General features: G+C 41.3%; 1 protein-coding gene and 1 pseudogene across 1 annotated transcript in view; both read left to right on the forward strand.

Annotated features, from left to right (window-relative positions):
- LOC101697015 (cilia- and flagella-associated protein 337-like) overlaps positions 1-25407 on the forward strand; it is a 120593-nt gene that overhangs the window by 19755 nt on the left and 75431 nt on the right. The window contains 2 exon segments of the mRNA XM_087199478.1: positions 7490-7535; positions 15234-15280. Of these exon segments, the coding sequence (XP_087055604.1) occupies positions 7490-7535; positions 15234-15280 (93 nt within the window).
- On the forward strand, positions 23756-23824 carry LOC147821686 (U4 spliceosomal RNA; annotated as a pseudogene).

Genomic DNA, 25407 nt, shown 5'->3' on the forward strand with positions numbered 1-25407 from the left:
TTTATATATTTTAGAGCCGGGGATTTAGCTCAGTGGTTCCAACACCTGCCTCGCAAGTGCCAAAGGCCCCAGTTCCATCCCTGGTACCAAAACAAACAAACAAAATTATATATTTTGGGCCGGGTATGTAGCTCAGTGGTGCTGTGCCTGCCTGGCAAGTTCAAGGTCCTGAGTTTGATTCCCGGTATCAGAAAAAAAAATTATATTTTGAGGCAGTGTCTTGCTAAGTTGCCCTGCCAAATCACTAAGTTGCTCAGACTGGGCTGGAACTTGCGATCCTTCTGCCTCAGACTCTCAGAGTGCTGGAATTATAGGTGTGCATCAACATGCCAGGGTAATATACTATTACTTTATGATAATTTTTAAAAATGAGAACAGACTGTTATAATTCAAATATATTAAAATCATTCCCCCTTTTCTGAGAATATCACAATATCTTTGAGTAATATGAAGCAAAATGTGTGTTCCCAAACTTGAAATGACAAACACTGTAATTGATACTGTATTAGAATTTTATATTTTATGCAGCAGGATCTAATCCTGATACAGAATAAACCCAGATTCATTAGGTAATTTAAAAAAATGTCTCCCAAGCAGGTCATATGTTCATAGGTGGGGCTCTAGGAAGGTGATTGGATCATAGGGTGCTGGCATAAATGGATTACCCCATTAATATGCCACTAGGGGGTGGGACCAGGTTGGAGGAAGTATGTTACTGGGGGGCATAAACTGGAAACCTATATTCTTGACCTGAGCCTGCCTCCACCCTTGTTGCTCTCTGGCCAGGTAGATAGATCAGTGTCAAGAAAAGTTTCTAGAAAGATGAGAACCAAGCTTCTCCTTTGGCTTTAACAGCATGGTGGTCACTGCTGAGTGGTAAGGCAAGTTCTAAGGAGGTGAGAGCAACAGCTCCAAGGGAACACCATCAGAACACAGCAAGAAGAGAGAAACGGAGACAGTGGTATGACGCTCTCTCTCAATCACTTCACTATAGAAGGAAGGGTAAAGTGAGGTGATGGTTGGAGAGGAAAGAAGACCAAGACAAATTATTTTCTTTTTCTGAGTGGGAGAAACAGCATGCTTGTGGGCTGATGGAAATGGTCCAGTAAAAATTGCAAATTTGAGCATGCAAAAGAGAAAAAGGAGAGATGCTAAGCCTTAGTTGGGCAGAAGGAGTAGGCTCAGAGTACAAGTAGAGGCTGGCTTCAGGGAAGAGCATGGAGCACAAGGAGGGGCTTGAGGGGAGGCTACAAAGTAGTCCAGGGACAGCTGTGTGTGTGCACAGGTGGTAAGATCTGGTTAGGTCTGTTTTGAGCATTTTTCTCAGTGACTAGGAAGCTCTCATCTGAGAATGAGGGTCAGGAATGAAGTGTTAGGGATCCACAGAGAAAAGAAGAAATGAAATTGTCTTGGAAAGATAAGGGACAGCTGCCAGGAGGTACAAAGAACTTATTAATGATTTGTGGTTATGAATTTGAAGTCAGACTACTCGGCACAGTTCTGGGGTTTGTCTCTAGCCATGTTCACATGCATGCAGGAGGGAAGTAGGTAGAAAGTCAAGTCAAGTTTAACCTGAAGTATTTTTTCACCAAGCAAGAACAAAAATGAGAGAAAACAGGGGAGTTGAGGATGCATACAAGAAAGTGGTTATAATTGGCCATGGAGTTTAAGCCAGGTTAGAAAATGAGGTACAAAAGCATTTGAGACAGTGCATATATATTAGGATCCATGGACTGCATACCCCATCGTTAGATCTGAATGTAGAGTGAGTAAACTGGAAGGATTGGAAGCACAGAATCTGAAACTGAGATTCATTGTGGGATGGAGATTGTTCCACTTATTACTAATGAAAAAATGAAGGCCATGACCTTGGCAGTGTGTGGCTGACACTTGGTGAAGCCAAAAGCATTGGGATGCATGAAGTAAAGGGAAAGAAAAAGCAGTAGACAAGAAGGATTATTTACAATTGATACTAAAATAACCAAGAATTATGGCAAAGATAGTATCAAAGACAGTGAGAGTGTGCAAGAAGCCAAATTCTTTATTTAAACTCTTCTGTAAAAATATGAGATATAAAGATATTTTTGGCTCATAATAGGCCTTATTTTGCTTGCCAGAGGACCTCAAATTGTTGTCTTCTTAAGGAACATGTATTTTTTTTAGTTTTTGTAGCTTAACAACATCCCTTAAACTTTTATGCCTTTTTAAAGGCATAAAAGGGATCCCAACTAGAAATCAGACAGTTCCTACAATTAAACGACAATGGCAGTGACAATGACAATACAACATATCAGAATCTATGGGACACAATGAAAGCAGTCTTACGAGGGAAATTCATAGTAGTGAATACTCATATTAGGAAAATAGAGCAAGCTCAATTACAACAACCTGATGCTGAACCTCAAACTTCTAGAAAAAAAAGAGTAGGACAAACCGAAAGCTCATACAAGGGAGGAAATTATAAAGATCAGAGCACAAATCAATGCAGTGGAGACTAAGAGAACGATACAAAAAAATCAATAAAACCAACAGTTGGTTCTTTGGAAGAATAAGCCAAATTGACACACCTTTAGCCAACCTTATCAGAAAAAGGAAAGAAATGGCTGAAATCCATGCAATTATGAATGAAAAGGGTGAAGTTACAAGGATCCAGCAGAAATCCAGAGGATCATCAATACCTACTTGGAGACCCTATATGCCAATAAGATGGAAAACAGAGAAGAAATGGACAGATTCCCAGATACATATGAATTACCAAAGTTGAACAAAGAAGATCTAAAAATTCTAAACAACACAATATCAACCAATGAAATTGAAAATGTAATTAAAAACTTACCAACTAAGAAAAGCCCAGGTCCTAATGGCTTCACTGATGAATTCTACAAGACATTTAGAGAGGAACCACTGCCACTACTGTTTAAACTCTTCAATGAAATTGAAAGGGAAGCAATACTTCCAAATTCATTCCTGGAAGCAAGCATCACCTTGATCCCCAAAGCAGAGAAAGACCCAACCAAAAAAGAGAACTACAAGCCAATCTCACCAATGAACATAGATGCAAAAATACTTAATAAGATACTGGCAAAAAGAATGCAGAAGATCATCAAGAAGATCATAAACCCTGAGCAAGTGGGATTCATCCCAGGGATGCAGGGATGGTTCAATATAGGCAAATCAATCAATGTAATACAATACATCAATACAGCCAAGGACAAAAACCGTATGATCATTTCAATAGATGCAGAAAAAGTATTTGACAAAATCCAACATGCATTTATGATAAAACCCCTACAAAAAAATGGAATAGATGTTCTTTACCTCAATCTGATAAAAGCCATCTATGAAAAACCAACAGCCAATATACTAAATCGTCAAAAACCAAAATCCTTCACACTAAAACCAGGAACAAGACAAGGATGTCCACTATCACCACTCCTGTTCAATGTAGTCTTGGAAACACTAGCCACAGCAATTAGACAAGAGAAAGAAATACAAAGAATAAAGATAGGAAATGAAAAAGTCAAATTGTCATTATTTACAGATGACATGATACTCTACATAGAAGACCCCAAGAACGCCACCAAAAGTCTTCTAGACTTAATAACCAAATTCAGTAGAGTAACTGGATACAAGGTCAACACACAAAAATCAATAGCTTTCTTCTACACAAACAACAGACTTAATGATTGAGAAATAGGGAAAACAATTCCTTTCACAATAACATCCAAAAAACTAAAATACCTAGGACTCAACCTAACAAAAGAAATCAAAGACCTCTTCTCTGAAAACTATGGCACTCTGAAAAGAGATTGAAGAGGATATCAGAAAATGGAAAGACATCCCTTGCTCCTGGGTTGGAAGAATCAACATAGGGAAAATGATCATACTTCCAAAACTGCTATATACATCCAGTGCAATCCCAATTGAAATCCCAGCAGCATACTTCACAGACCTTGAGAAAACAATCCAAAAATTCATTTGTAACAAGAAGAGACCTAGAATAGCAAAAGCAATTCTAGGCAACAGAGACATGGCAGGAGGTATCACATCCCCCAACTTGAAACTATACTGCAAAGCTACTGTGATAAAAAAAAACAGCATGGTACTGGCAAAGAAACAGACCTGAGGACCAGTGGAACTGATTAGAAGATGCAGAAACAACTCCAGACATACTCAGCCACCTCATCTTTGACAAAGGAGCCAAACACCCTCTCTGGAGGAAAGATAACCTCTTTAACAAATGGTGCTGGAAAAATTGGGTTTCAACTTGCCAAAGATTAAAACTAGACCTATATCTCTCACCATGCACTAAACTAAAATCAAGATGGATTAAAGATCTAAATGTTGAAACAGAAACACTGAACCAGCCGGAACAGAGGTTAGGTAGAACTCTTGAAGTAATTGGTGTAGGAAAAGATGTTATGAACAAAACCTCAGTTGCCTGTGAACTAGCATGAACAATCAACAAGTGGGATTTCTTCTTATTAAAAAGATTCTGCACAGCAAGAGAAACCACCAACAGAGTGAAGTGACAACCCACAATGTCAGAAAAAAATTTCACCTCCTGTTTCTCAGACAAAGATCTACTATCTAGACTCTATAAAGAACTTTAAAAGTCAGACCTCCCAAATTTAAAGACCCAATCCAAAAATGGGCATCTGAAATGAACAGACATTTTCTCAAACAAAGAAGTAAAAGCAGCAAATAAACATATGAAAAAATGTTCAACATCATTGATCATTCGAGAGATCCAAATGTAAACAATGCTGAGATTCCATCTCACCCCAGAAAGAATGGCTGCTATCATGAAATCAACCAATAACAAATATTGGTGGGGCTGTGGGGAAAGAGGAACATTGCTCCATTGCTGGTGCGAGTGTCCACTGGTGCAACCATTGTGGAAATCAGTATGGAGATACCTCAAAGAACTAGGAATGGAAGTCCCATCTGATCCAGCTATTCCCCTGCTGTGTATCTTCCCCAAAGAATGAAAAGAATCATATCGCAGTCATATATGTGCACCCATGTTCATAGCAGCACAATTTGCAATAGCTAAAACTTGGAAGCAGCCCAACTGCCCATCAACTGGAAACTGGATAAAGAAAATGTGAGTTTTTTAAATAAAATGGAGTACTAATAACCTTGAAAAATGAGAAATTAGAGACATTTATAGCTAAATGGATGCACAATGAGGTGATACTCTTAAGTGAAATAAATAGGACACACATGTGTAAATCCTGAATAGTTTCTCTAGTGTGAGAAACTGAGAGTGTAAATAATAAGGACTAAAAGGTATAATAAATAATGTGAAATAGGAAGAAAAGGGGCAAAGGGGAAGGGGACATGGCAGGGGTGGGGTTAAGGAAAGAAGGGAATGGAATTAATTATGAGAAAATGAAAAAATGGAAACAAAATCTTTGTAAATAGGGAGGAATGGACTGCAAGGGAAGGGGGAAAAATAAGAACCAAGAGAGATTATGGAAAGGTGCAAATTTCCAATGATGAATGTCATTATATTGTATACCTAAAATGTACCAATAAAATTAATTTTAAAAATAAAAAATATAAAAGGGATCCCAACTATATGGAAATCATCTTTGTGCCTGGATAGAAAAATTAAGTACTGTGTAGATGTCCAAAAATTAAATGCCAAATTTAATGTCTAATCCGAATCCCAATCAGATTGCTGTAGAGTTTAAAAAGTCAATTCTAACGTTCATTTGGAAGAACAAATATGTGATAATGGCCAAGAAAATATTGAAAGAAAAAACAATGAGGGGGACTTTAATTCTAGATATCAAACTATGCTGTTAAATTACAGGAAATGAAAGTAGTGAAATACTGGTACAGAGAAGCACTGTGAAGATTATGGATTGGTAGCCTTCTGTGTACACAGAAAAGAGTATTTGGTGACATTGATATTTCAAATGTGGGGGAACAGTCTAACAAATAATTATTGGCTATTTATTTAGAGAAAACTTAAGTTCATGCATCGTATAAAGTATAAAATTCTAGATAGAGCAAAGATCTAAATATTTTTAAAATAGATATTAGAAGAAAATAGAGGAGAACACCTCAATATCAATAGGGGTAGAAAAAATCCTTTGCAAAGCCAGATGTCTAAAGCCAGAAGTGAACACATTTGACTACTTGAGGAACTATCAGAAAAATAGTTGAACAATATCTCCATACGTACAAGATTAAAGTGCAAGGACTTCCAGGACAGGAAAAGTGTGTTTATTTAGAGTCTGGAAAGATATTGTCTAAAAGAAGATTTTGATGTGTACAGCAATGTATATAGAATGAATTAAAAGATCATATACACATATTTATGTATGGAGACAAAATATACATATACAGGAAGATAGAAATCAATTACCAAAATATATTCTATAATACCTTTAAACAGTTTTTAGAGAGAAACAGCATCTTTCTCTTTGAACTTCCTAGATGCCAAAAAAAGAGGGAAAAAACATCTATTATAGGCTTGGTAATGTCTGTAAGATCATTATAATTAAGGTGCTTAGAAGACATACAGATTCTAGTGCTGAGTCATGAAAGAAATGTCCGTAATAGAGTCTTCCTGTTTATGGAAATGAAAGAGCAATAAACACGTCTGATGTCAACTGACAAAATAGTCATCAAATTTAATGTAGCTGCACAGTGTCCAACAAGCCCTGTGGTTGTCATGTTGATAATTCCCAGACACGGGTGGGTGCTCCACCTCTGCCACCCTCTCAGCTCCTTCACCGGTTTTTGATAAGAAATCTAACCAAAGCAGGCATTTTGTGACTTTTGTGCACAGTACTGAGGGTTTAAGAGGTCACTGGGAAAAGCCACACTACTCAATACCTTCCTACTCTCCCTCCTCTTCATTGTCCCCTCTGCCTGCCACATTTGCCCTGCTGCCAGTCATACCATGCTCAAGTTTTGACTCCATCAGGGAAGTTACTCCTCCAGTTCTGGTTATGGCACAAGCCAGTGGCACCCAAACCCTTGGAGCCAAAGTGGAGAATTGCATTAACCGCCCAAAAAAAGACCTGGCCTAAGAGGATGCTCATTGTCCACCTCATACTCTGAATTTGGGAATCTGCCCTCCCTCCCACTCCTCCTCTTTCCACTTCAGGGAAGTCCCCTCCCTTCTCCAGGCTGGTAAGATAGTATTTCCCCTTTGACAGGGTGGCAGAGTATTTCACAGAAAGTTCATGGCCCAGCCATCTCCTTATAGTCCCTCTTAGCTTCCACATTGGTTTTAACATAAGCTCCTTATTTTAATCATGAATTTTCACAGTGGAAATAAAATATTAAAGGAGGAGAACTGGAAATCACTTTTGATGTAAGCAAAGTCAACAAGTGTCTATTTCTACAGCTATTCTGTAAGTAGGGTGTGACATAAAAGACACTTGTTAGAGCCTCCCTCCACCCTTGGATTGTTGTTCTTGATGTCCTGTCTGAAGAAAGTGGTTTGTGTTTATGTTCTTTGTTTCAGTTCCATGGGTCCTGACAAATGCCTGCTGTTCTATGGTGATGACCAGGTAGGCATGTGGTGGCAGAGTCAGGGACCAGAAGACCATCTGCTGTCCTTTCTGGGAGAGTAGAAAATGGGGGGTGGGCAGGAGCATCTGTGTCTCCAAACTGAGATGGAACAAGAGGAAAACAGACAAGGAAATGCAGTGTGATAACAAAAACTTTCACAAGTAATGTGTGCCCAGAGCTCGCTTGAGTTCCTGGTGCTCTTCGCCCTGTCTCTTCATCTCACCACACTTCCACAAGGTGGATTATCATTGCTATTTGTGAGTATGGGGAAACTGAGGCACAAAACAATTATGCAAGCTGCCCAGTGAGACTGCAGAGCTGGGATATGAACTCGAGTAAGTTGAGCTGAGTGTGTGCAATCACTCCTAGGCTTTACTGATTCGCAAATAAACAAGGGAAATGGTCCAGGTAAATAAATGTGTGAAGAAATGCATCCAGGAGTAGAAGAAGCACTCTGAAAGCATCGAAGTCCAAGTGCAGGGAAAATGGCAGCACGAACTTGCTTCTGCTTGCAGGGAAGGTTCATGTTCACCAGCCCAGGGTGGGAGGAAGCCTTTCACTGTATTTTGCTTTAGAGTTGGAAATAACGCTTAAATGCAAATCCCCTGGGAGAGTAGACAGAGTGATGTAGACATAACTGAAGTCCAGGGATTCAATAGCAGCCGAAGTTTCTTCTGGAGAGCAGATCTGGACAGGGCAGGGACTGGAGGGCACCAGATTCTTGGTTTAAGGAGGAAAGAAAGAGCCTGAGAAAGAAGCACGCAAATTTCGATCTCTACCTGGTCCTGCTTCCTAATTTCACTTAGGTGTTGCCTCTCCTCTTTGCCTAAAGCCTTTTAGTGCAGGTGTTTTTAAGCCTGAGAAGCCCAGAAGAGAGAATTGATACCCCGCCCTTACTTCAGGCCGCAGTCCACGCAAGGAATGAGAGAAAGGTCCACGCACTACCAGCTCTAGGGGGCAGGAGGCGCCATGCACACAGCGTGCGACCTGAATGGTGACCTGGCTGTGGGCCACGCAGCCTTCGGGCTGGAATCCTGGCAGTGAACGCTGGCGCAGAAACAAGGTGGCGGAGGAAAGCCTCTCTTGGTCCACTATGCCCTGTGGTTGCCAAGCCCTGTAAATGGGGCTGCCTAGCTCTGTCTCGCCCTGGCTGCTGTTCTGGCTGCGGTCCAGGCTGGTTAGTTCCCTCCTGCAGACGCCAGCCAGGAGAGCCAGGCAGGGGCGGCAACATTCCCTGTTCATTAGAATGCAGGTTCACTGGTAAGAATGCAAATAATTCATTTCACTTTCTCCTCCTGACAGACTGTGCTGGTAGCAATAACGGGCTGCTCCCTACACCTGTCACCGCTGCTGTTCTGCTCACTTTGTGTAAAGGGCTTGCCACACTTCAGGTGTATATATAGCAACAGTCATTAAAGCCCGCGCTGTGGAGACCTGATCATCTACTGCCCCCTAGTGGGCTCCAAGTGAATGAGACAGTATGCGTACTGTCGCTGTCAGGATCTGGGCGAATCAGGCTTGCGTTTTATTTCAAGAACAGTTTGCAGCTTCTGCTGCTTTCATCTTTCTCGCTAGTATCTGTGGTTCCTAATTAACAGCCCTGAAATGGAACAAAATGTCAATCAAGAGTGACTCTGTGGAGCTACATGTGAATGTTAAAAAGTCAAGACATTTTTCAAACAGTATTTAAGGCCTCATTTGATACTCATTTTTTAAATCATATATATATATATTATAAAGGCTTGAAGTGAATGTAACATTAAAGAGCTCAGGTTGCCATTTAGCACAACCTCAGGTTGTGTGTGAGAGAGGGGTAGATTGTTTATCAGGCAGAAGCACCAGCTCATCCTGCCTGTCACCTGATCTGTCACTTAATTGTCCTTTGGCAGCTTTCAAGGTTTTTACAATTTGCATGACTTGATTGTCATGTGTCTTAGTCACCTTTCCATCCTTGTGACAAAATACCTGAGAAAACCAACTTAAAAGAGGAAAGAAGTATTTTGGCTTATGGTTTCAGTCCATGGTTGGCAGGCTCCATGGCTGTGGGCCCTGAGGCGAGGCAGCATATCATGGCGGGGAGCCACGGTGAAGCAGAGCTGCTCATCTTATGGCAGCCAGGAAGCATAGTAAGAGGGAAAGAGCTGGAAAAGAAAGAGTTAGGGAAAAGATATAATCTCCAAGGTTACACTTCAGTAACCCACTCCCTTCACCTAGGCCACATCTCCTGTCCATTATCTCCCAGCAATTCCATCAAATTATGATCTCACCAATGCATTAATCCATAGATGAAGTTAGAGTCCTTGTCATCCAATCACCTTTTGAAATCCCTACCTATGAATACATGAAATCTGGGGGAACATTTTAGAACCATAACATCGCGTATCTCTAGAATCAGGGACTTAGTCATACTCAGCATAAGGGAAGACACATTTGTGACCTGCTAACAAAGACCAAGGAACCTTGTTCATTGCCCTACTACAAAGGCTCTTTTGATGACAAACAATTCCGGCAGTATCTATAGGTTGTTGTGCCAAGACCAGGATCATGTATTTAAAGATCTTTCAGTAATATTAATTGGTGTTACATTTAGTATATTAAGAAAGCTCTTTCTTAAGAAGGCATAACATTTATACACTCTCTGAGCCATTTCTCCATTGCCAGGACTGGAACAAATCCTAGAGTCTGATGAATTTTTCTCATCTTATAGCTTATCTGTGGATTAGAAGAATTTTCTTTACATGGCCTAGACTCTTGCCACCAAGATTTCCATGATAAAGTCTGAGCCACATCAGATTTTCACCTGTACATGTAGAATGGTGCTAGTTATGGTATGTACCACCTTTTGGAGAATTGAAAAACAGTCCCTCAGATTATATTCTATGCTTAGTGGTTCAGATGCGGAAACCAGGCTCAGAATAGTCACAAAAGGAGTGAAGCAGGTAAGAGGCTAATATCTCACACACACACACACACACACACACACACACACACACACACACACTCCCCACAGAACAGCCCTGTTCAGGTAACTCATTTATTTCAGGCTGATTGGGGCAACTTCGCTCTGACGATAGGAAACTTCCAGGAGAGGAACATATTGGTGAGAATGCTTTGGTGTACTGACTCAGAGAAGACCTCAAATTTTTCCACTTTCTGTAGTCAGAAATTGCCATAATTAAAGTACTTCAGAATTCTTCCTAAGCAAAGTGTAGTTTTCCTCAGAACCTCACAGGAAATGCTGTTGCTGATTCATTGGATTAAACTTTTCCTCCCAAGTCAGAAGTGAATGGAACCTGCTGCTCAGTGTGGAGGGTGGTGGGCCATTGCCTGCCCAATGGGCTTCAGCACGGGACAGAATGGGGCTGCTCACTGAGCAGAGACTTCAAGATCATGAGGAAATCCTCACCCCTCAAAACTTTTTATTACAATAATGAAAGTAAAATAGTCTGGGAGTACCACTCATCAGAGTAAAACCAGTCAACAGTCACCTTTTCTGTATGTCCCCATTAGAGTCCAATGAAGTCCTTTGGAAGACCGTTTTGTAAGATTTGGGCCAAATACCCTCCAATAGCTCCATTGTGCCTGATCTAGTTTCAGTCAGTACTTGTATTTTGTGGACCTTGAGACCCCAGAATGGAGTGGTCATCTGATCTACCCCCAGCATCTACAACCAGTATCTTCAGGATATCATTGCTAGTGAAGGCCTCAGGCCAAGACTGAATTAAGTCTTAGGAGTAGGGAGAAGGCAATCCAGAGAGGGGGTCAGTTGTGGCTGAAACCTAAGAATTATTTTTAATCTAAAGAATTTTAAAACTAACCTAGGAAAATCAAGACAAAACACATGTAAAATGATTTCACAGTACCCATTAGAAACATCATAGGATACATCAGTATTTCTGCGCTCTAACCTTATACTGCTGCTTCATCCTACTGAGATCACCTGGCTGCTCTATGCACCTGGTGGATATGTGAAATGATACTATGGGCAGATGCGAACAGAGACAGAGCCACTGTTCCAAGCTGGCTGTCATTTAGCTGAGAAGCTGGCTTTCCTGGAGGCTTCCCACACGCCATGCCACGGCACCCGCTCCAGCTGAGCTCTGGCCAAGCTGCCTTGTTGGCACTTCTAAGCATGTTTTATGGAAGGGTTTCAAAGCTGCTGCTGCTGCTATTACTGCTGCGGTGGCTCTAACCTGGCCTTTCATGTCTCAGTCTAGACAGATGCATGATTGAATAAAGGACTCATCCAAGCCCTGTGTCATATTGGCCATCTGGAAGGTAGCCAACCACTCATTTAGCAAATTGCTCTGTTTAAATGCAGCTGCTGTGTCTCACCATTTATCCAACCAAGACAGATCTCATGATTCCTCTTCCTTCATTTATCTAAGCCACTCTTCTCAATCTGCAGAGGAACTTAAAAAGACTGTTAATGCATGACAAGGCACTTGACCCGCATGATTTCCAAGCCAAGAGGGAGCATCCATCTTGTCCTTTTCTCAAAAGCAAGGGCACATTGCCTGTGCTCCCTGTCTTAATGAAGGCTGCCTTTATTAAGAATTGCATTAAGCTCCACAGTGCCCAGCCATCCAACATTGTAAATATTACCCTTTAGAAATGTACCCGGGGGCCTGGCTCAGGAGGCTGGCCCAGTAGCAAGAGCTCACCCTGCAGTCAGGAAGCAATCTCAGATCTCTGTGGAGGGAATAGTGCTGTTTGACAGGTTGGTGCCCCTCTCCATTTGGAAAGATGGATTACGATCCTTAGCAGATAATGTTAACAAAGCCCCTGAGATGATGTGAATTAGAGTTGGAAGCAAAATGACTTCAGAATAGCAATGAGCTTCTCAGGTGTTTTACCTGAGTTTTCTTTTCTCCAAAGGAAGAAATGGAAGGAGATCACCAGAGGCTAATCAGTTTATTATTAGGAGGATGTCACTGGTCAGTTTGACCTGATGCTGATTATCATCTGTTATTTACCAGGGCAAATAATCCTGGTCACCATTGCTTTTGTAAATTGCCTAACTCATTTTGGGTCATGGTATTATTAAGTCTGGAAGCCAAGGCCAAAATCAGTGAGTTCATCAAATAAATATATGCTTAGCTTTTAGTTAGGCCCATTAAAAAAAAGAATAGCACAATAAATAAACTTTGCAATCAGAGCACTTTTGGGGATAAAAAAAAAAGTGGCAGTATTTGCTAAGTGGTAAGGCATGTGGGATTGAATGCAATTTTTGGCAAGTTTACCATCTGAAGCTCAGTTTCTTCATCTCAAAATCAGATGGACAGTTATCTCTTGGAGTTATTTTTAGGAACAATTGAATCTGTCCTTAAATATAATAAGAACAGCAAATCCTAATGATAGAGGATGCATGATCTTGACTTTTAATACTGGAAGAATTCAGAGGAAATAAGGAACATTTCTGCAATAAAGAACAGTGAGGCAATCTTTATGAATCAGCTCCTTGCTGAAGGACATGTCAACCCTGGGCGGAGAAAAGGTATCAGATGAATGGAACAATGTGACCAAGATGTAGAGTTGGTGAGTGGGAAAGGAGGCTGGGTAGACCAGAGGAAAGAGCTCCAAAATAGGACATAGGAATGAAAGTATTGAATGACTAAGGGAACCTATTGATGAAAGACTCTGAAAGTCAAGGTCAAGGGTCCAGTGTTGGCAAACCTAAGCCACACATGCTGCAGCTGGCTGTTTGTTATTACTGGAAGCTCTAAAAGGTTCACCATCCATCACTGGGCTAGACCTGACCTAATTGATAACAGGTGACCATTTTTATTTCTTTAGCAGGAAAGTGGCAAGGAGCTGTGAATTGGAAAGATTTATTTGGTTTCAGGGAACAGGGTAGTTCACTGGAGAAATGCACAGGTGAAGATGAGGTCCTGGGCCAGGCACTATTCCAGGCCTGAGGGTGAGAGGCTTCATGGAGGTGGCTGTAGGAAGGATAGGATAGAATGAAGCTACTTATCCCTTCCACAGTAGATAGACCTACTGTCTCTATAAATGCCAGGCAGGCAGGCAAAGGAAAAGGAAAGAGAAACCAGTCTGATGGGGGCATCTTAGCCATGCCAGACACTAAGGTGGATGCTTTCTTAACCATTCTTGTTGAGCCAGCTCCAAGCAGAAGATCCTGGGACACCAAGGAAATGGCAGGCCCTGGGAGCAAATGGAGCCCTGAAGTTTCCTGGCTGGCTGAGCTAAGGCCGTAGGTGTGATATTATAAGTGTGAGAATGAGGAGACTATAGCTAGTCAAGGTCCTCTAAGCGCAAGAGTCCTGACAGAAGATGCAAGGCCCAGTTTGGAGGTCAAGGGAATGATAAGGATGTAGACATCACTGCCTTTGGAGAAAGCTGAGCAGTAAAAATCCAAGAGCCTTGAATGACTGGAGTGTTGGGAGAGAAGAGCAGAGAGCTGAAAACTCAATGTAGGGATACAAGGAAGGAGCTAACAGTGGGAAGGAACAGCAGAAGCCAAGGGAGAAGAGGTGTTCAGAAGGAAAGAAGTGATCATAAGCTGACCATCCAGGGTGCTCAAGGGAGATGAGAGACTGAGAAAACTGCTTTCGGTTTATTAGAAATGGAACTGTGATGGCAGAAGAAAAAGGGTAGCAAAGGATAAGGAATGAAGCTGGATTGCAGAGCTCCAAAGAAAATGGGTCAAGCAGGGGGAAAAAATGAGTTGACCAGGAGAAGACCTAGAGGAAGGGGAACAGTATGTAGTGACTTCTTCAAACAAAATGAGTCTTTAAATGGCACTGTAATGGCTTTGAAAAGTGGCAAGAGCCTACAATGCTGATGCAATTCCCATTAATAGATTATGCATTGGGAAAACCTTACATAGGACACACTTGACACAGAATTTTTGGTGTATGCCATACTGTTAAAAAAATAGTGCAGCAGCCTGAGATTCCATTTGTGCCCAGAATGAAGTTGTTTAGCAAGAAAATGACACTACCTATCATGAAATCAATATTCGATGAACTGCTAAGACCAGTGCTTGTTCCAGGGGTGACATACCTGAGCTCAAAGACGAGACGAATATTTAGCAAGTCTAGGTTGGCTGTTTGCAGTTTCTACTACCTTGAGCACATCATCTGACCTCAGTCTCCTTTTTGTAGATGGGAAATAATAAAATTGCCAACTACCTATGATTATTGTAAGGATTTAGTGAAATAAAACATGCAGAGCATTTAGTAGGATAGTGGCAGTGGCTGGCACTTAATTGTTTAGGAACATAGTCTCTGCTCACATCAATACTGGAAAATACAACAGCATCCAGAGGCAGCAAATTTTACTTATACATACCTCCCTATTGTGTCATTGTTTTCCTGCATATCAAATGCTGTCCCGAGTGTATATCTCTGTGAGAAATGTGCTGAAGTGTTTGGGGGCTTCCAAGTCCCTGCTCCAATGGGAGAAGGGGGAGCTCCCCTGTTATCTGAGTCCTGGCGCTTGGACACTGCTCTCTGGCCAAGCTCCTGTTCCACTCAAGGCTATGGCAGCTCCAGCATCTTCTAAATGTGAAAGCCCATCTATTTAGGGAGATGCAGAGAAGTCTAAAACCCCTCTGCTCCCTTTTAAACAGAGAAATGTTGTTTGTTGTTTCTGAGAGAAGAATCAAGCTTTCGGGAATATGTTGCCTTTTTGCTACTGAAAGAAATTTCTTTTTCTTTTAAACTGTGTTGCAGGGATGTGTGAACATTCTGTTTTTGGCATCTGTAGGTGAACTGTTAAGGTAAATACTGAAGTTTAAATGTGATTTCAAAAGAAGAGGACTAGCGCTTTATTTTATTTTATTGGTACCAGGAATCGAACTTGGGTCCTTGCACTTGTGGGGCAGGTGGTGAAACCACTGAGCAAAATCCCCAGCTCCAAGAATAGTGCTTTTTAAAAGCAAAAACATAATATCTTTATGTAACTGTTGCATGGGGCAATAAAATAAATCCACCAAATGTTCTCAAGGGAGTTTAGGATTAGTATTTGCGTTTTTACCTTTATACTCTGCAACTTCATATTCCCACTCCCTGATGTTTTCATTTCTCTGCTTTGCCCTGATACTCCTATCATACTACACCACTATGAACCTCCAAAGTTGATGTATTTATTCATTCATTTCAAAAAAATGTTTCTGATAATATAATGGAGCATTCTATTTGGTTCAAGGGAATAGAACATTGAAAACAAAACTAATCACTGAAAAAGTCAGGATGGACATTTCAACTAAACATAAAATGGTCAGAGGATCAGAGAGAACATAATCTGCCTGTGAGTCCGGGTAGGCAAGCTGTGTAAGAAACACCCCACCCCAAGTTCAGTAGCTTCTCATAACAGAAACTTACTAATCGTGTCTCAGCCTTTTGGCTAAGATCAAGTGCATAACAGATGCTTACTACCTAGTCAAGTAATAGTTCCTTAAATGGATTTGGTGGATGGCCCCCATGTAGTGATTCAGGGACACTGCCTTTAGGTCCTCTGCATCCAGATAACCAGCTGGGCAAGACATCAAGGAAGGGGTCATGTGGGAGAGGTTCTTAGCCTAGGCTGGTGCGTGCTGTACGTCACCTCTGCCTGTATTCCTGAAGTCAGTCACAGGACCACACTAAATGCGGAGTCACATCAAGAATGTGTCCTTCCCTCCATCCCAGCTTTTTAAATTCTTCTCCCCTACAGTGCAAGAAAGCCATCCTATCTCTTCCAGAACGTCTCCTTGATCACAGCACAGAGGCCTCCCTCTGTAACACTTAATAGTTTACACCATACTGAGGGCCTTTCTTATTCACAACCTCATCCTCAGTTTGATGTATACGTCCCCTATTTACATCAGAATGTGTCTGTTAGACAGAAGAACACCTATTGTGTTAGTTACTTTTGTCTTGTTGCTGAGACAAAATACCTGACACCCAAAGTAAAAGGGGGGAAGGTTTATTTGGCTTACAGTTTATAGAGGTTTCAGTCCATAATCAGCTGGCTCCAAGGTAGGGAGGCAGAGGGGCAATAGTTCATAGTGGCAGAAGCAGCAAAAGCAAAAAGAGAGTTTAACAGTGTCTTTCTGCTCCTTTTATCTTATTCAGATACCGGGATGAGGGCAGTGCCAAACTATTCACTCACATGTACTGGTTTAGTAATCATATGCCCTTAATCCTAGCATCACACACTCTAGATTCACCCACCTCAGAAAAAAACCCACCTATGACTGCATGAGGCTTTGGGAGGACATCAAGGCACGAGCCATAACAAAGCCCTTCCAAAGGGCACTCGATACTTTGTTGTTAGAGAGAGAGTAATAGAGGACAGGACACACCAGCCTGAAGCTGTGCTCAGTGGCTAAATGTTCTCTGCACCTTGCTTCAGCCAAATACTTGCCCCTGCCTTGATATCTTCATTCATAACCTCAAGAAAGCAGTGCTTGTACCACCTGTTCCCAAGAGGAGTTTGAGAATCCAAGGGGGTAGTTTGAGATTCCAAGGAGGTAGTTCAAATGTATTAGTCACCCAGCTCACCAACGAGGAGGTAACACACAGGCTGTTCTGGGAACAGGGCTCAGGTGGCAAATCTGTGCTTGCTGGGTAGGCGAACAAAACCTTGCTTTGTGTCTGTAAAAAAAGGGGTGAAAATGTGGCCACCTGTGGGGCTTCTTAAAAACTGGAAACATTTTGTTATAATTGATAAAAAGGCGGTAATATAGGAATGAATGCTTCTGGCTTTTGGCTTTGAAGTTAGCTAGAGAATTCATTTTTTGAACAAAAAAGGAAAAACTGGCTGGAATCATTCTACAGCTGCAATTCAAGCTCTACTTAAAACTATATTTTGCTGCCCCCAAAATTAATGCAGTCATTCTGCATCTTCTCCAGGGATTGGTCTCAAGATCTCTGTGGAAACCACAATTTGAGAATGCTCCAGTTCCTTATATAAAATGGTGTAGTGTTTGCATAGAACTTAGGCACACATCCTCTTATATATTTAAATGATCTTGAGATGGTTTATAATACCTAGCACAATACAAATGCTCTGTAAGTATTGTTATTCTATATTCTTTAGGCAATAATGACAAGAAAAAATTTCCGTACGTGTTCAACACAGATGCAGTTTTTTTCTCAAATATTTTTGATCTGTGGTTGGTTGAACTGGAGGGTGCAGAACCTGCAGATACAGAGGGCCAGCTGTGCTGTTGTTCTGTTCAGGACTTTAATAAATGACTCCCGGTGAGCTTTTGCTCTTGGTTGAGGTTCTAGTTGACTCCTAGAGTGCTGCTTAAGGCTAAGCCTGGGGAGCCCCACACTCTATGCTGATGGGCCAGCTCTGTGATGGTGCCTCACATGGAACCTGGGCAGAACATTACCTCCTTCAGCTTAGGCTTCCCCACTTGCAAACTTGGGAGCAGACACAAGATGCATTTCTCATTTCTAGGACCTGGTTGTCAATTCTGAGCACCAGTGCTGGATGTAAATACAAATACTGACTCATCCAAAATGCCCTCTTAATACAGAAACCTGGGATTTCTCCAAATAAACATATAATTGGTTGATTTTCAGCTCCTGGATAAAGCTAAAAGTCTCATCTCTGGAACATCTCATTTCAGCTTAAGGGGAAGGTGATTCCCTCTGTAGACAATAGATAAGCTTCCAAGTGCCTCTTGCTCGCTGATATAATTTCTGGAAGATGACAGGAAGAATGGATCCTCAATATGCTCCCTCTTCTGTCTCCTCCAAATTAGTTCTGGAGACGTCAAGTGTGTGCTTTTATGGGCTGAGACATCCATAGGTGTCCTGGGAATGGGAGTGATTGCCACATGGCCTCTGCAGACACACTCAGGGATCGGCAAAACCCTCCTCTGACATCCCCTGGGAGGGAGCTGCCACCCACGTTGAGCTGCCAGCCAAGGGCCACTCATTTCAGCAGAGGCTTCTACAAATAACTATTGGTGACTGTGAACTCCCAGGAGAGAGCTGCCACGGCCTGGGCACTGTGCATGCTACAGACACTCTGGGCACAGTAAAGTACCAAGGCAGGCTTTGCTGGTGGGGATGTTTAGGGCTTTTTGTGGGGTGTGAGCTCATAGAAACAGATACTCACAGAGTCACTCAGAGTCACGCAGCACCACATGCACAGACACCTACACAGATACCCTTCAGTCTTACAACCACCCTCTCAAATACCCACCCCATACACCATACAACTCAGAAACCCACAAGATAACCCATAGGCACCCACACAGAAACTTTTATGGGTGCCCCTAAACTCCCCCAAACATCTCAAAATACAGTCCCAGTGCCCAGTGCCCACCTAACATCCATCCTCCACCAATCCCTGTGTCACAGGTCAAACAAAACACATCTCCTAAGTTCAGAACATCCACCACAGAAGTGACACTTCTCCAAAGCACCCTGTGTTGACTCCTAATACACACAAGGCCATGCCACAATCACACTTTGGAAACCCCTCGCAGAGCCTGACATAGGAACATACATATTCACAAATGTGCACACACACAGAGTCATCCCCACACATACCACCTGTTCTGATCCTCCGGGCACACAAAGTCACACAAACTGATTTTCTGTGTACACACTCACACACACACTCATCCCCGTGGCTCGCACACACACAGTCACTCACATTGATCTCTTGTGTGTGCACACACACAGTCACTGCACACATCCCCTGTACTCACGGAAGCACAAACATAACTAAGACGTGCTAGTGTCTCAGTGCCCCCCGAAGTCTTCCCCCCTCCATGCAGATGTGCTTATCAGACAGAGGCCTTCAGAGACCCCACAGAAATTCTCTGCTCAAACACAGGTGGACAGAGACAGACACTGACTGGCCTGGCAAACTTGGGTAAAGGCACAGACACCTAGACATCACACTCCCTTCTAAAAGTTGTCCTTTTAGGCAATCTTCTAGCTGTAACCTGGAAAATCAATAAAAGCCATTTAATGTTAAAAATTGGATTATCACAATACTCTAATCACAGAAAAATGGAGCAAAAAAGTGCTCAAATGAGATCGAATGGTACATTTTCCTGTTGCTCTGCTGGCCCGTGGAGAAGCAGGCAGGATAGACATCTCCTTGCCGTGATTCCAAACAGAGAGGAGCACAGCTTGCAGGTTGAAGTGTGGTTTCCACAGCATTGTCAGGAGATGCTCCGTTCTGATCCTGCCCTCAGAGACAGCTGTCCCTCTGCTGACGAGCAGGGTTGGGGCCTGCTCTGCAATTGGCTATCCTTTCACTCCAAATTTTTTAAAAAGACAATAATTCCTCCAAAATATCCTCAAGATTTTCTTACAAAATAGTTCTTCCAAAGAGGATACAGGATGGTGGGTGTTAGCAAGAGGAGGCAAAAAAGAAAACCAAGGGAGGGATAAAGGGATTAGAATGCAACAAATAGCCCTGGCCAGCTGGTGGCCATCTGGGAGCCCTGAACAGGGAGAACAAAGTTGTTGAGTATCTAGGAAGTGGGCACAGTTTGAGTTGTTGCTTTGCAGAATGGAGAAGAAGCCAAGCTATTGCCAGCTATTAGAATATTTTTTAAAATCTAGTGGTTTCCAGGCCAGGGATTTAGCTCAGTGGTTCCGCTGCCTGCCTTGTAAGCGCAAGGTCCTGAGCTCTAGCCCTGATACCAAAAAAAAAAAATCTAGTGGTTTCCCTCAGGATCGGATTGCAGCTCATTTGTTCCTGTCTGCAGTGAATTAGCTAGGAATACCCTCATTTCAGGGAAGGTTGGAAAGTGTCTAGGGTGTGGCAGAAAGATGAATGTCACACACACTGTGAGTGAAGACATTTGCTTATTACCTTACAGCGAGGTTTTCTAAAAGTTTTAAATAAAACCATAAAGAAACTCAATGACTATAGGAAAAGCAGTCAATTACTGTGATAGGTTATTTCTATTTTGGTAAATCTTCAAATTGTGATTGTGAATGGCTGTCTAGGGGGAAAGAAATAAATCATAAAATCAATAGGCGAAATGGATTCAACATGGCTGATTAGAGAAGATGGCATATTAGAGACAGAGAAGACTTACGGAAAACACGGGTCCTCTGAAACAGGGGAGACAGTCACACCCAGAAATGGAAAGCTAACCTAAAAGATGATCCATGTAGATCAAACCAGTATCTGGATTGTTGAAAAAGGGAAGCAGTGCTGTCACTGGTCTGTATCTCCCCCATCCTTGTATCCTCTGAGGAGCAGGAATTTGGAGAGTGATCCTAACAGCCTGAGGAGAAGAGCTGGGAATACAGAGCCCAGACACTGGAATGCACTCTTTATATCCTGGCTCCTTCCCCCATCATCCTGAACACTAGGGTCCAGGTCCACTGTGGCCTGGTGACATCCTCTCCAACACTCACCACAGGCAAAGGAAGCCCTCCAACTCTGGGCAGAGGAGAGCCAAACACTACAAATGGCAGGATGGCACCAGGTTCTAGGAATCACATCCCCAGAAAAACATGGAAGGGAGAAAGACTGAACTGTCGGTCCAGAGTGATCTCTTCTCTGTCATTTCCACAAAGACCAGAAAAATCTGAGTGAGCAAGAAATCCTGAAGAGCAACCACCATCACACTTGGGGGAGAAGAGTCCCTAAACTAAGCCCAAGAGCTGCATCAGATTTTTCCTGGATGGAAAAGGGAGCTCTTGAGACAGGGTTAGTTTAGGATCTGAATGCAAAGGAAAAGGAGGCTGGCTGGGGCAGGGAACTTCTGGTGACATACTAAGCAGAAAATTTCTGAAGTGAGAGCACAGAGGTTTGCCCAGCACCAAGAAAAGAATGAGTCATAGAACCCTGGCACCAGATAAAGCGGAGCTCAGTGTCAGGCAAATTATTTCACATCCTACTCTTGAGGAGGTTGGAGCATGGGACAGAGACAAATGACTGCAGTTAACCATGTCCAAAGCACAGCTTTCATCAAGAAAGTGGGCTCAAAGAAACTGACACCCCTCATCACTCCCAGACAGGCTGGTAAACAGCCTACAGGCGGGTGGGAAATTGGTATGGCTGCCTGTAAACAGACTGCAATTAAAGCCAAAGGGAACTGTGTGGACACTCGGGCTTTATGGCTTAGCAGCCACATGGGATCGCTTGTATGTTCTTTTCCTGGAGTGTCTGTTCTAGGTTCTTGCTGGGTTTGTTTGGGGTTTTTTAATTGTTGTTGTTTTCTTTCTCTTTTCCTCATCCCCTTTCTCCAATTCTTGCTTCTCTATCAACATTTTAAACTTTTTTTCTACTTGTTAAAATTTTCTTTCCAAGTTTTTTCCTATTTTCTACTCTCCCTGTCTTTCTTCATTTTTATCTAGTTAGCCTTCTGTCCTACCTACCCTACCTTTTGTCCTTCCTTATTTTACCTATCTCTCTGCTCCCTTGCCTCTTCTTCATCTTTCATGTGACACATATGAAGTAGGTGCCTGTGTTTGGAAAAAAGAGAAGAGGAGCAGACCGATGCTTTCACTTGAATGGTCGTCTGGGGGTAACCCCCAACAGAACTGTGCTCAGAAGATTCAAACAAAATTAATCACAAATATATCAATGGGTTCTGACAACCTCACAGCTTTCCTCAATCCCAAATTATACCCCCTCCACCCACACCCTGCCACCCACCCACACAGATATCTTCTTAAAACCTCTCAACACTAACTCTTTACTCCAACTAGAAAAGACCCTTAACAAATCTGACCCCCATCTAATCTTTTGCCTATTATTTCTCTCCTATTTACCTCTTCTACTGACTTACCTGCTCTTTGTCTCTTTCCTCCATCTCTTTCCTTTCTTTCTCCTTCCACATCACAGACTGATAATAACAATATAGAATAGAAAATAAAGGGCACCATTAAACAGTGAAAATGTAAAATCCAAGTCTGATACATACTAGTGATACATGATTAGATCTGTTGATATTATTATAACTAGTAGAAATTCTCTCCTCACAACACAGGGGCAGAGTCCAGCTCATTAAAATTGAACAGCAGAAGGAGTGAACAATATCTCTGAACAAAGCCATGAACACATCACTGGAAAACAGAATATAACTAGATAACTCCTCATATTAACTACAAATTGTTCTCACTTTATTTGATCTCAATCTCCAGCACAAGAAAGAAAGAAAGAAAGAAAGAAAGAAAGAAAGAAAGAAAGAAAGAACATGAAAAACAAGGCAACAGAATGTTCCCAAAGTCTCCCAACTCTCCCAAAGCAGATCCAAGGGATACCAATAGAAAGAAAAGCAAACACCAGGTAATAGAGCTATACAAAATGAAGAGGTAAAGAAATTCAGCAAAGTTCAAAGTTCAAAGAGGGCAATGACCCCAAATAGGATGGAACTAATATATAAACTGACTGACGTGGATATGGGAGGACAAATAAAAAATTTGAAGAGGTAATCAAAATTGTCCAAATTATAAATGACAAATCTACCAAAGATATGGACTCCATAAAAAGATACCAGACAGAAACACTGGAGACAAAAAATTGTATAAAATTCATAAATTGCAGAAATAACCAATGTGAAGATACGTTTCTGAAATTGAAGACAAAATGGTAAAACATAACAAATTATTCAGAGGAACCTTAAAAACAATAAGAGAACAAGAAAAATTCAACCAAGAGCTACTAAATGATGCTAAGAAAACTAACTCAGGGCTAATTGGAGTTACAGAGTAATTAGAAGACAACACACATGGAATAATAAAATTTGTTTACAGAAAATATAATAAAAAATCTTCCAAGTATGATGAAAGATTTCAACATACAGGTAAGCAAGGCTTACAGAATACCAACTATGATGAAAAAAGAAGCCCTCCTTGACACACCATAGTCAAAATCACAGATATCCAACAAAAAGAATTTTAAAAGCTATCAGAGAAAAGCAAAAAATCATGTGTAAATGTAAATTCATAAGGATTACAGCAAACTTCCCAACACAAAGTTTTAAAAGCCAGCAGAGGGCCGGGGATTTAGCCCAGTGGTGCTGCCACCTGCCTCTCAAGCACAAGGTCCTGAGTTCCATCCCAGTATCAAAAAAAAAAAAGGCCAGGAGAGCTTAGAGTGAAGTATTTCAATAACTAAAAGCAAACAACTTTCAACCCAGACTAATATATCTTGCAAAACTACCTGTTAAAATTGATGGAGAAATAATGATAGTCTATAACAAAGAACACTTTAAGAGATACGTAAACACCAGTATAACCAGTAGAAATTCTCTCCTCACAACACAATGACAAGCTTTGCACAGTGGCAGTATCGTAGCCAATGAGGTTTATCTGAGGTGCGATTATTGCTAATTGAAACAACACAATGACAGAGTCCAGTGAACCCAGCACTCAAAAAAAGGTAATATTCTAGAAAAAGACAATGAAGCCAACAAAGCCCCCCCCCAAAAAAAACCCAATGGAATTAATACATTGAACAAGGAGTAGTTAAACCAAAAAGAAAAAATAAAAACGTCATCAACAGAAGAAGAATGCGATGACAGGAATAAATCAGTAATTTTCAGTAATAAATTTCAATGCAAATGACATCAAGTTCCTCATTAAAAGACACAGATTAGCAGGCTAGATCAAAAACCAAAACCCAACAGTCTGTTGTACTTAAGAAACTCATCTAATCCCAAAATAAATTCATAGACTAAAAATCAAAGGATGGAAAACAATATTACATGCACCAGGGCCCCCAAAGCAAGCAAGGATAGCAATTTTATTTTCAGACAAAGTGGACTTCAAGCAAAGATTGATCAGAAGAGGCAAAAAAGTTCATTACATATTAGTTAAGGGAACAATCCAATAGGAAAAGATAACAATTGTAAATATATATGCAACAAATAATTGGAGCAACTAACTTCATAAAACAAACACTGATGGGCATAAAAGGTCAAATAAACACTAACATGATCATAGTAGAGGACCTCAGTACTCCACCTTCACAAAGATACAGATTGATCAAACAAAAATCAACAAAGAAATATAAGAGATAAACTACACCTTTGAAGAAATGGACTTAATAGGTATCTATAGATTGTTCTACCTTACTATAACAAAATACAAATTCTCAGCAGCACAAAGAACTTTCTCCAAAATAGACCACATAAACTCCTTAAAGCATGCTTAAATATAAATAAAAGAATCAAAATCACCCCAGGAACACTGTCAGATCATAGTGTGTTGAAACTAGAAATCAATAACAAAAGAAACCACAGAAAATTTATAAACACCTGGAAACTTAATAACACACTCCTCAACACTCAATAGATCAGAGAAGAAATCAAGGAAGGAATTAAACAATTCCTGGACTGAAATGACACTGCTAGCACAACATGCCAGAACCTATAGGACACAAGGAAAGCAGTCCTAAGAGGAAAGTTTATTGCACTCAATGCTCAATTAGAAAGACAGATAATAGAGATGTTTCCTAGGTGCAACATACCAGGATGGAAGAGCAGGCAGTCTGGGGTGTCTGGAGCAGATGAAGGATGGAAGGTAGAACACTGCCTAGCATGTGTAAAGCCCTGGGTTCCATTCCCAGCACCATGGCAAAAAAAAAAAAATATTATGAGTCTTTTCTAAAATTAAGAAAATATTGATGGAAATACAGAAACTATTATCAGAATGGGTAATAAATTACATCGAAGTCCTTATTTATTGACTTTATCCCCCATCAGTTAATTCACACACAAGAGACTGAGTCTGTTTCCAAGCAGTAACTTCACAACATTTAAAGGTTTTTTCCTACAGTTTTATCTCTTGAAATATGAATGCACATTTCAAATCCATTACCTTTGATTTGATTACCATCACCATCTCTTTCTGCCCCATTTTTCCCCAGCAATCTCTTCCCAGACCTTAAATGTATTCAAGAAAAAGCAATGTAGATGCTAAG

Source organism: Heterocephalus glaber, unplaced genomic scaffold (genome assembly GCF_053883595.1).
Source record: "Heterocephalus glaber isolate CG9 unplaced genomic scaffold, H.glaber_assembly_v1.0 deba00001720, whole genome shotgun sequence".
NCBI classification, from domain to species: Eukaryota; Metazoa; Chordata; class Mammalia; order Rodentia; family Bathyergidae; genus Heterocephalus; species Heterocephalus glaber.